General features: G+C 33.2%; 1 protein-coding gene and 1 pseudogene across 9 annotated transcripts; one reads left to right on the plus strand and one right to left on the minus strand.

Moving 5' to 3' along the window:
* The first annotated feature begins 2,172 nt into the window (after window positions 1-2,172).
* LOC131644885 (V-type proton ATPase catalytic subunit A-like) lies at window positions 2,173-4,766 on the plus strand (annotated as a pseudogene).
* A 1,046-nt stretch (window positions 4,767-5,812) lies between these two features.
* On the minus strand, window positions 5,813-11,697 carry LOC131622704 (probable serine/threonine-protein kinase PBL22). 9 transcript variants are annotated; one of them, XR_009289989.1, is made up of 11 exons: window positions 11,416-11,696; window positions 11,233-11,310; window positions 10,971-11,145; window positions 10,079-10,191; window positions 9,866-9,979; window positions 9,726-9,788; window positions 9,542-9,628; window positions 9,278-9,370; window positions 6,553-6,631; window positions 6,303-6,375; window positions 5,813-6,231 (listed from the first exon to the last, which is right to left on the minus strand). XR_009289989.1 is itself a non-coding variant. In XM_058893775.1 (10 exons), exons 5-10 carry the CDS (start codon window positions 10,184-10,186, stop codon window positions 6,416-6,418), a joined length of 681 nt encoding a protein of 226 aa, XP_058749758.1. In that variant the 5' UTR covers window positions 10,187-10,191; window positions 10,442-10,471; window positions 10,971-11,062; window positions 11,233-11,310; window positions 11,416-11,697; the 3' UTR covers window positions 5,813-6,415. The 9 variants fall into 9 exon arrangements, 7 of the variants coding, with proteins under 7 accessions (XP_058749758.1, XP_058749750.1, XP_058749771.1 ...); XR_009289985.1 differs by having other exon boundaries at window positions 6,303-6,631; window positions 11,416-11,697; XM_058893775.1 differs by adding an exon at window positions 10,442-10,471 and having other exon boundaries at window positions 5,813-6,631; window positions 10,971-11,062; window positions 11,416-11,697.
* Between the last annotated feature and the right edge of the window lie 312 nt (window positions 11,698-12,009).

The following is a 12,009-nucleotide window of genomic DNA, read 5'->3' on the forward strand; positions in this document are numbered from 1 at the left end:
CTTTGAATTATTGACCAAGTCTTCTTGTCTTCAATGCACCTGCCTTGCTCTTCAATTCTCTGCAGAAATATGAAGATTCCTTGGGTGAGTCATGCTTGGAAGTTAAGCTACCATTTATCCATCCATTTTCCTTTTAATTTTAATCTTAAAATAAGATAAAATCAAGCAAAAAATGAATAAAAATGGTGTGGGCTTAGTCTTTGTCGTGGGAGGCCCATAACAACATGGCAAAGATGTTTGAACCATAAAAACTTGGCCCCTTTTGAAAAAAATGCATTTTTGAGCAATGTTGGTTTCATGCATTTTCCCAAAATTTAGCCAACTTCAACAAGGTGTAAATCCCTCAATTTTTGTCATATGAAGGAGATCTTGCACTTTTTGGAAACCTCAAAGAGTCCTCTAACCAATGCCTTTGGTCTCATGTCAAAATGATTTTTGAAGCTCCTTGTGTGTCTTTTTGAAAAAAGTGTCTTTTTGTTGACTTTGAAAATGACCTGTAATGTCTTTGATCATATTTTTCAAATGGTGAATCCAATGACCATGGGATTAATGTCATTTGAAAGATAATTGAATTTCCTTCAAAATAAGCTTTGGTTTGAATTTTTTGGATGGAGGATGAGAGAGTTATGATCAGTCAAAGTTGAGTTGACTTTTCAGGCAAAAACCCTAATTTTGAATCTTAGGGTTTTGTTGATTTTTTATCTTTCCTTGATGAATTTTGATCATCCAATGATCAAATGATGAATCCTTTGACAAAATATGGACTTTGACAAAAAATTTCATTTTTGACTGCCTGTTGACTTTTTTGGTCAAACGGGTCGTCTGTTGACTGTTTGAGCTGCTGACGGTGCGTCTGAGTGAATTGAAGTTTGAAAATTTGTATGATGGTACTTTGAGATATATGGATGTGTATGAAATCCATTTGAGCTCTCAAAAACTTGTTTCTCCTGTAAAAACAAGAAAACCCTAGTCAGGGACTGTTTATGTAGGAGACAGTTAAGCGTACCTGATTTTTGTGCAGTGTTGAGTCTCTGCTAATCGCGTGATATTCAGAAGACTTCTAGAACAAAAATCTTGGAATTTTGAATTGTGAAAGATTGATTTGATTGATGGTACAAAACACTGAGAATTGTACTGCCAGCAGTTTGGCTGTCGACTGACTGTCCAGGTATTGACGTAGCAGTTAGAGTGAAAAATCAACAGTCAAAGTTAATTTTCTTTTTTGTTGTTTTTGTTTTTGTTTTATGTGAAAAATGAAAGTTTATTTACATGACTTGTTAGAAAAACACAGACATAATAAATAACTAATATTTACTGTTACCAGTACAGTATGAGTTTACTGATTCTGCGCCTGCAAAAAGATTTAACTCTGTACCAATTGTGTCAGTACTATTTATCTGTAAATAAATAAATAGCATGTGTGAAGTAATAAACAGTATTTGGCGTTTGCGTAAGAATAAATTCAACTGCAAGCCAAATTACTGTATAAGAAAAAATTCTAAAAACTAAGTATTTCATATGTCAGGATATTTGTTGAAATAAAATCCATGATTATATGAGACTCTTAATTTTCAGATTGGAGTTTTCTTGAAAAATAATGCGGGCAAATTTTGGGGTATAACAGATACCTATTCAAACACAAATTAGAATACCTGTCTTTCTAATTTCACCAAAACCCATACATCTCTTACTCCTACTATGGCTACGGGTGAAAAGCGGAAGTTCATGCGAAGCTTAATTGATGGCTGTCAAGAGAGCTATCGAGTTTGGGAAAAGGTCAGTCTCGTTCTCTTTCTCTTAACAAATCGAATTTAATTGACATTGTTGTTGTTGTTTTGCTTCTTGTTTTGATTTTGTTTTTTTGGGTGTATTTATAGCTTCCCGAAAAGAAGGTTCCATGTACAATTGGGAATATAGAGAAAGTAAATGAGACTGTTTGCACACCTGATGATTAAGAGGTTTCGATTTTTTAACTTTGATTATTATTACGACCTATATTTCAATGTTGTGATTGTAGAGTATGTATGTTGGTTACTGGTAAGTTGCTATTAGATTGGAATTAGGGGTTTTGCTTCTCTTTTTCGTTTCAACTCTGTTGTAGTGAGATGTTTAAAGTTTTCTCTTCCTGGTTTGTTCTTTCAAATTTTAAATATTTTCTATTTGTGACAGAGGCCTTTGAAAACCATTGCAAGAATATCTGCTGATGTCTATATTCCCCATGGTGTTTCTGTTCCCGCTCTTGACAAAGATACACTTTGGGAATTTCAGCCTAAGAAAATTGGTACATATTGTTCCATTTTATGGTGAAGTTTTATGCAGAAAACAAATATTACTAGGTCCACATATTCTGATATTCTATTTTATTATTCGTGATAGGTGAAGGAGACCTATTAACTGGTGGAGACTTGTACGCTGTATGTTTTCTAGCTAATTAGGTTAGCTTATAAGTTGTTATTTGTAGATTTGTTTTCTGATTCTTTGTATGCATTATTTACTATTGTAGACTGTTTTCGAGAACAGTATAATGGAATACCGTGTTGCACTTCCTCCTGATGCCATGGGAAAGGTTACCTACGTAGCACCGGCTGGCCAATATTCCTTGAAGGTTTGTCATTTAAATTTATTTTCTATTGTTTATTTAGCTCTGTTTATATTAAAAGATCTTTCTTAAGTCCATTATTTCATTTTTATGTTTAGAATATGTTTGCAGCCTCTCTTTCTTTGTGCTTCATATTTATATATTTATTATGACAACTTTCCCGAGCTTAAATGTATGTATACACATTTTTCCTGCATTCTCGAGCTTCTCTTTATCTTTTGCGATATATGATAATATTTTTCCATTATTTGCAGGATACTGTGTTGGAGCTTGAGTTTCAAGGTGTAAAAAAGAAGTTCACCATGCTTCAGGTTTGTGGCCATCTCTTTTTTTTTTGTTGCTTTATTGAATTATTGGTCTTCCTTATCCTTCATTATAACATAAAATACTGTAACCATTTCAGAGCTGGCCTGTACGTACACCAAGGCCTGTTGCATCAAAACTTGCAGCTGATACTCCCCTTCTTACTGGTCAAGTAAGCTCAATTTTTATTCTGTTCCGTGTGTATGATAAAATTCGGATAGTTTTGTACCTAATGACTTCTGTTTTGTATAGCGTGTTCTTGATGCCCTTTCCCCTCAGTACTTGGTGGGACTTGTGCCATACCCAGAGCTTTCGGTTGTGGAAAAACTGTCATTAGTCAAGCTCTTTCTAAGGTGAGCTAGCTAACACACCATGTCAAGGCACAATGGTGATTTAATTATAAATTTTTTCAATAATTCAGCAGACCTCTTAATTCTTCCCTTTTCGCCTCTACAGTATTCAAATTCTGTTGTTGTTATTTACGTTGGTTGGGGAGAACGTGGAAAAGAAATGGCTTAGGTATGCTTCCTTTTAAGTTATTTCTATGAAATATTTGTGCTTGTTGGTATTCGGCTGGTGAAATCATTTTACTGATTGTTCAGGTTCTGATGGACTTTCCACAACTTACAATGACATTACCTGATGGCCGTCAAGAATCTGTCATGAAGCGTACAACACTTGTGGCTAACACTTCAAACATGCTTGTGGCTGAGGTTTGGCTACTGTATGGCTGAGGTTGTGGCTGAGGTTTGGCTACTATATTCAAACAATAAGTTTCTTTTGGGTTTATGGCTACTGTATCTAATGATGAATGCCTTGAGGTTTGGCCAACTATTCATTGTGATTAATTAATATTGCAGGCCACTTTCAAGATCACATTGGATGTGCCTACCGACCTTGTTGCTCTCTCCAACATGCTAGTTGCTGAAGAAAAAATTGATAACAATCTCGAGCTTCCTCTAGTTCTTCGTCATTGCTCATATCTTACTTAGAATTGTGTACATGTAAGTTGTTTTTTGTTACTATTGATGCTAAGAACTCTATAGCACCGGCAGATTCAATACACAGTCGATTCGTTTCGCTGTCGGAGGCTATTGTTTTGAGCTTTCTAAGAGATTGAATAAGCAAATGAGATGAATCTGAAGAATCAGATGCTTCTTTGAGATGTTTCTCTATAAGGATTTTTGTTCTTGGAGGTTTTGGAGTTGGAATCCTTTCAACACCATCGGAAGAGTTAATGGTGCACCAAGCTTGAACGAGTCTAAGAAGAGTGTGGTTTGGTGTCAGAATAACGAGATTTTGATGATCAGTGAGAGTTGTTGTTTAGTGACCGGACATGTGTTGTTTTGGGATGAAAAGAGCCATTTTTCAATGGATTGTCTGTCGTCCTAGGTTATTCCTGTTGAGACAGTAACCAGTGTTGTTCTTGATAATGATCCTGCCATGCCTAATAAGATGTTTGTAAGAAGCACTTCTTTGGTCATCCCTTATGAGTTTCTATGCCCAATAACACTCGAAATCATGATCGATCCTGTTATTGTTGGAAAAAGTAGACAGGTAATAATCACATAGTTCTTCAAAAGAAATTCATTTTTCCCCTCATATATGTTATAGGCTTGTAGATAAGTATTGATATCATCATCTGAAGGTCATAGGCAGTATGTATCCAATTTTATTCTCTTACTGGGTATGCATTGTTAGGTGAGATGATATTGTGTCTCCCTTACTTTTGGGGGCATTGTGAGATGTTAAAAAAATAGAAACTTTTGTAGTTGTCACAAAACAAGAATAAAAAAAACTTATGAACTATTATATAAATTTTGATTTGTAGTGATTTTGATTTGTTTTGATAAATTTTGATACTGAGATTTTTTTTTAATTACTATTTTTTATTGAAACTATGCATAATAATTTGAATTAAAATTATTTTAATATGCAACTTTTTTATGATATTTTAATTAGTTTTATATAATAAATTTATTAGGAGAAATTCAAGTCTCCTTTATTTGCAACTAAATACTAACATAGAGTTGAATTCTAGTATAATTAATTATAATTAAGAAAAAAAAAGTTTTTTTATGGGACGAAAATTAATTATTTAAGCTATATTGGACTATCATTTAATTTTGTCTCTTAGATTAGTATAATTAGATGTATGCATTAATTATGCATTATTATGTTATTTAAATAAAAATTTGTAGTTTATTAGTTTAAATAAATAATTTGATTTTTATTTTCTATATTTTGTAAAAGAGTAATAACGAATTAGATTTTAAATGATTGTGGATCATATTTAGAAATAAATTGATTTTATTAGTGTTAAATGATTATTATGTAAAAGTCTTGAGCACTAAAATCTGATCTGATTTTAATATTATTATTATTATTATTATTATTATTATTATTATTATTATTATTATAAATATTATTTGTATTATTATTATTATTATAATAGTAATAATAATAATAATTATTATTATTTTCTAAGTTTTCACTTATTATTATTTAGAAACAAATTTTTGGTTAGGATTTATGAGGTTAATTCTCTTGCCGTCAATAATGTTAGGATTTATGAAGTTAATTCTCTTAGTTGTGTTCTTGGTTCTAAATTGAAGATATAGAATATGTCCTTAATTTAATCTTAGTTGTGTTCTTGTTTTTTATGTAGAAATTGAAGATGTAGAATATGTCCTTAAATTTATGTTACTCCTATTTATTGTAAACATGCATTGGCTAGAAGATGTGTTGGTAGTGGAAGCAAGTAAGGATGCTAATGCAAAAGTGCAAATTCTTCAAACATCAAATACACTTCTGAATTTAGTAGATAATTAATGAGAATTTGAGATTTATTGTTAAAGAGAGGACACAAAATGGATCATATAAAACTCAACTGCATATGACAATGAAGATTGCACTATCCAAATAACAGTTTCGAATATTATGTTACATGAATAGCCTTGTAAATATTATCTAAATTAAAGATAGACTACCTCCTCAACTAGACTAGGTACATTCCTACTAAAAAAACAAGATAGCAGTGACTTCAACCCTCCCAAAAAGCAGCAATACCAGATCCCCCACTCCATTCATTGCATCGATTTTATATGTGATAAATAAAATAACATGAAGCAGGCACATTCAACATGCTGATATTTTGAGGATGAGAACCAAAAAGAACCATATTCAGTTCACAAGGATGACAATTCAACTTCCTGAGAGCAAGGATGGTACGCTACAAATGAACTATCCATCGAAAAGGATCCGGTATTAAAACAAGTAGTTCCTGTGTATTTAAAAGCCTTTTGTGGACTTCTCTCTCCTAAGACTATCTGCAATCACAACAGCAGAATCAGCATCAGAACATTATTTCCAATGTATGAGTAGGAAGGAATAACAAGACCCTGTGGTTGTGCCTCTGTAGCTTCACGTGCTGCTTTTTCCTTTGCTTTTTTGGCTCTATCCAACACTTCTTCCTATATATAAATTAGTTTCAAACTAGTCAAAGATGTGCATCTAAATTTGAAATAACCCCATCAGCGGAATGTTGTTCACGGTGCAATGCATCAATTTTAAATTGTGCGTCACTGCAACGTTAGATTGATATATGAAGGTCTGACACAGCCAAATACACAGAAAATATAGATACTGGCGTGGATAGAGCCAAAGCATAGTGTTGTTGGAACAATCCATTGGCCTTCCCTTTTGAGCACCACTCGACAAGAATTGTGACTGCCAATAAACATACAAGTGTAACACCCCAATTCTACCCGATAAATTATTCGATAATTATAACGAAAAATCAGAGTTATTCAAAAAATTTATCAACAATTGAGATGTCACATTTCGTCATTTAAATCATTTTCGGTGTTCATGCCTTCATCACAGATACATAGCACATATAATTAAAACGAACAATTATAACATTTAATTTAATCCTCGAAATCACTTCATTAAACAAAATTATTTAATCTCGCAGCGGATTCACAAATCTTCACAATTTTCAATTTAATCATAACATCTTCGCAATATAGCTTTAGGCTACAATTCAACAATAAAACATCACTAAAAATTTAGCAAGTAACAAATTATTAAAACACGCATTTATCCCCCCCGAGTGCTACGTATCAGAGCGACCACCGACTCAACTCACAACGTCTAAATCTTCATCAAGCTATCACCTGCACGTTACCAGTATAAAGGTAACGGCGAAACAAAAAAAAGGGTGAGATATCAAACAATATAAACAGGGTGATGATAAACAGTATATTCAGGTTCAAGTTATAATAATTATCGCCTTGCGGTATAATCGTTACCGTCTAGTTTACTTCACTGTTTCAATCAACAACACAAATCACAATATCTCACATACGATCATATTCAAAGTTCCCAACAAGTCACATAAATTCACACATCAAACCACATAACATCATAATCACACAAATGAAATGCGACTCTAACAATGCACATGCATGTGGTACCCAGGGCTTCAGCCCCCATCGCCAATTGCCAGTTAAACAGAGGCATCAAGGCATAAGCCTTCGTCGCTAATTTGCCAATCCAGGCCGTCGCTAAAACATGCAAATCATGAGACACTGATGAAATGCAACAAATCAAAAATACGTCGCCAAGCATCGTCACAAAGGCATTCGCCTACATCGCCAAAATATATCAATAATTATTGATAAACAATCGTCACCTTAAATCCTGCGCTTCGCAATAATTTACAAAAACTCATCGCAACATCGCAATATATCACACGAAAACTCAACAACAATAATTCATCACAGATAATTCATGCAAACATCGCCATACTTCACAAAACTCACAAAAATACGTCACATCGCAACATCACCAAAAACACCGCAAGCACAACGGTTATCGAATTATTCTCGAACAATCCTAATATTATTCTATATTATTAACTTGTAAAAAGTTATAACGGTATATAGTTATAACTCGACAGAGCTTCCAAGGAACTCTAAATAACTCTATAGTAATCCCTACAACTCTAAGGTGCCCAAAAATCTTCAACTGATAACTCTTACATATAAGAGTAACTCTTATAAACCTAATGGTCTGACTCAAGTAATAATAGAACAACTCTAAAGGGTCAAATACCTTCAATTTTAATCTTTACAGCTTATCAGACTTAACTCTAAATATCTCGGAAACAACTCTGACAATCCTATTGACAACTCTAATAGAATTGAAAATCACCTAAGTTGGCCAAATAACTCAATATTATCTCTTACTCAAAAGTCCTAAAAATATTATTATACTAATAATATTTACTTATTATTATTATTATTATTATTATTATTATTATTATTATTATTATTATTATTATTATTATTATTTACTATATCAATAACTTGAATAGTGATTCTCAAATTAGTACATAAGTATAGCTACTGTATTATCACATTGATACTCCATTTAGCTCGCCGCAAAATTGATACTCCATTTAGCTCGCCGCAACAGTATACAGCATATTGTTATTACTATCAAATTGTTATGTACATGAATATAAGGTATAAATATAAGATAGAAACGAAAATTGGTACAATGATATTCATAACAGACCGCCACCCGTATTTCAGGATAAAAATATATGCATCATATCACACGAGATTAACACAACCAAAATTAGCAGAACATCAATTATCACACATATCACGAAATTAACCGGAACAAATAGATAATATTAATTCCCTAAACCCCACATACGGTCCATCATATCCCCGTTTATAGAGCAAGAGCTCCACCCTTACCTTATATTCGGAGTCCGCTCTACAATTCCAGTTGAATCCAAGCTTTCCGGCTTCGCGTAACCCTTCCGTTATTCTCTTCACGGCAACTTCTCGTATCTCTTTTCTTCTCCTAATTTCCTCTTCTCCCTGCCGTTCTTTTATTTTTTTCTTCAAATGTTATGTTACTGTTTCTAAAAACCTAGCTGTATTCTCACTTCTCAATTATTCCAATTTGGGCCAAAACCAAATTAGATGTACAACATAACACTCAGCCCATCTAATTTATTTTATTAAAACTCCCGATTTACTCGTTAACTCTTATTTTAAGGTCTAATTTTATTTGCTCTGAAAATTCCCAAAATAATACCCGACACTCTAATAATATTTCTAATACTAAAAATATTAAAAATCTTGATTAATTGTCGATCCGCTATCTCGAACTAATACCGACTAAATCGTTCCAAAACACGAAAAATTCCATAAACAGTCCAAAAGTCTAAATTAAGCGAATAATCGAATTTCCGGGCGTTACAACAAGGCTCCCAAGTTACAATACACATAAAGGGTTTTCTCTCTGAAAATAACTAGGACAAGGAACTAATGAAAAGGTTGGATGCAATGGTACCTGAGCAAACTCCAAATTCTGATTATTGACTTTAAAAGATACAACAGGATATCCTTGCTGCTTAGTCCATGTGGTCATTAACTTATTCACAGGCTAAAAAGAAAAAAGAGTTACCTTCTGTAAAAACCTTTCATTCTATCACTCAATATTCCATCAAACAGAATATTCAACACACCCAATCCAATAGGTATTTCCTCCGGAAACTCTAAGACCAATTTAAATAGAACAAACATCTGGTATATATGCTCACAATAAAAAAATTACCTCAACATCAACATAAGTTGATTTCCTCCCGATACTGCATCGAGGATACTTAACAACTGATTTGGAACCATACCACTTAAGCTTCAACTGCTTCCATAATATGAGTAAGATTAAGAACAGTGTAATATAACAACAAGTTAAGAAGTAAGAAGCACAAGTGGTGAATTGGGGGAGAAAGATATACCTTAACTATATCAAACATGTTATCAACTATCAAAGTCTCTCCTCTATAATAAGCATCTCTTGCCTATTACCAAACACCACCATGTTAAAAACACCTTGAACAACAACCTCAAATATCAGAAGCAAAGTTATAGAAATTACCTGAGAAAAAAAAAGCTTCAAGGGTCTCTTTAGTGGCGGTTTGAGGAGGACTGACATATATATATTAGATGAGAGTTGTTTAACAGCAATCACATCACCATCTGGCATTATCCCCTGTGGATAGGCAATGCATTCAATATCATAATTTAGGACAACCATTCAAAAGCTTTATATTTCTCAAGTACATTTATCTTACAGATTATCCAAGTTTACCTTGTAAACGGGTCCGAATCCTCCTTCACCAATCTTATTTTGATGATCAAAGTTATTGGTTGCAATTTTTAGTTGTCTCAAACTGAAATAACCAGTTTTCAATTCCATTAGCTCTGCAAGAAGATAGGTCTTTTAGTTAACAAGAAGTGAAAATAAAAAGAAAGACCGAAAGAGTGAGAAATAAGGTTAAACATGTTTTTATTTCTTATAACTCTTGAATTTTTTATTTAATTCCAGTATATATATTTTTGTACATACAAATACCACAGCATGTTTTTCAAAGTCTAAAACAATGCATAAAATCAACATTAAAGTCCAATAAAATATTTGGAAAACAGGATTTTCAACTGATACATCACTTACTTGCTTTCCAACATCATGATTAGGAAATTCCTGAAATGACAGACTAGGAGGTAAGAAAATTTCCATAACTGAGTTTCACTATGTACACATCCTATTTAAAAAGATTTAGACAATTAGTCACAAACATCGACTAGATGTATATCCAGAGCTGATATACATATGCCAATCACGTGTTAAAACAAATGAAAACGGCTATAGATGCATGATTCTATTTCTCTAAATTTTTTCTATAAACATCACATAACAGTAACACAGTGAGAAATAAACAGATCTTGTGTTTCAGGACAACATGGACATGGTTCTACTAAGTAAAGATAAAAAACAGAAACTGGCAAATAAATTATCAGTAACCAATAGTAACTAACAGTGAACCATAAAAGTCATTTAAATAGAAGATGTAAACAAACAAACATCAGTAAAATGCAAATGGAACAAGAAGCTCGCAAATTATAATTATTGTTACCGATGGCTAGGATCAGGAGGGATTACAGAATCACGGCATTGATAGAATTACTAGGCAGCACTGTACCTTTGCCCATGATGTAGTATGGATTCACTGTTCTCATCAATCTTCATCGAGCCTATAACGTTTTCAGCAATAATGACCAGGCTTCCATTGAGCTGGAATAAAGGGTCAAGTCACAAATATAAGCCTATATCTTATCAACCCTAAGACCTTGATCCAATGTAAACACAATGCTTGTCTGAAAAATAATGAATGAGAACGATAATGGTTCGAGGGAATCTACAACTGTGAATGTATATAGTCAAGGGTTAAAATGAGTTGTCACCTTAAAAGGCTTATTGGCTGTTGGAATTATTGGATCCCTTACAAGCACAAGATAACGACTGATGATTTCTGAATCGTCCTGGAAAAGACATCGAAAAAGTTATTACGTCCTATTACTTACCTTTCATATGCATTCTTGTTAACAATCAATTGAAGATTCTGAGAAAATGAAAATGATTGGTACCTGGATACTTTCTGCAAGTACATTAAGCCCGTAGATTTCGGCCGCTCGAACGCTTCCTCCGACGGCGGAGACAAATCGACATCAGAGAAGCTTTCCGCCGGCAAATCTCCGGATAAGATGTTGGAGGTTTCCTCGTTGTATAGAGATATCATCGAGGAAGAAGTTGGAGTAGGAGAGCGACATCGCAGTGGAGGAATTTAGGGATTTAGGGTTTCAAATTGATTTCTTCGATTGGGAAGTTGGGAGAAAGAACAAGATGAACGAATTTGAAGAAAAAAATATAATTTGTGTTTAAAATAAATTATCATCTAATAAAATAAAAGTTAATTTTAATTTGTAAGATATTATTAAATGAATGGGGACTTATATGCAATAATCAAAAGTTTTTTTTAAAAATGGGTCCCACAGTAAAGTTATTTTACCATAGAGCTGATGTGGCTTAATTTAACTTAGAATTAATTAGGGTTGATTAGGGCTTTAATTCTATTGGACAATTGCAGTGACTTCACCACTGAAGTCAAATGGGCGAATGCACCGTAGAATCTCCCATAATAGACTGGTTTACTTTGGTTCTCTAAACTCCGGTGAGTTAGG

This window comes from Vicia villosa, linkage group LG1 (assembly GCF_029867415.1).
Source record: "Vicia villosa cultivar HV-30 ecotype Madison, WI linkage group LG1, Vvil1.0, whole genome shotgun sequence".
NCBI lineage: Eukaryota > Viridiplantae > Streptophyta > Magnoliopsida > Fabales > Fabaceae > Vicia > Vicia villosa.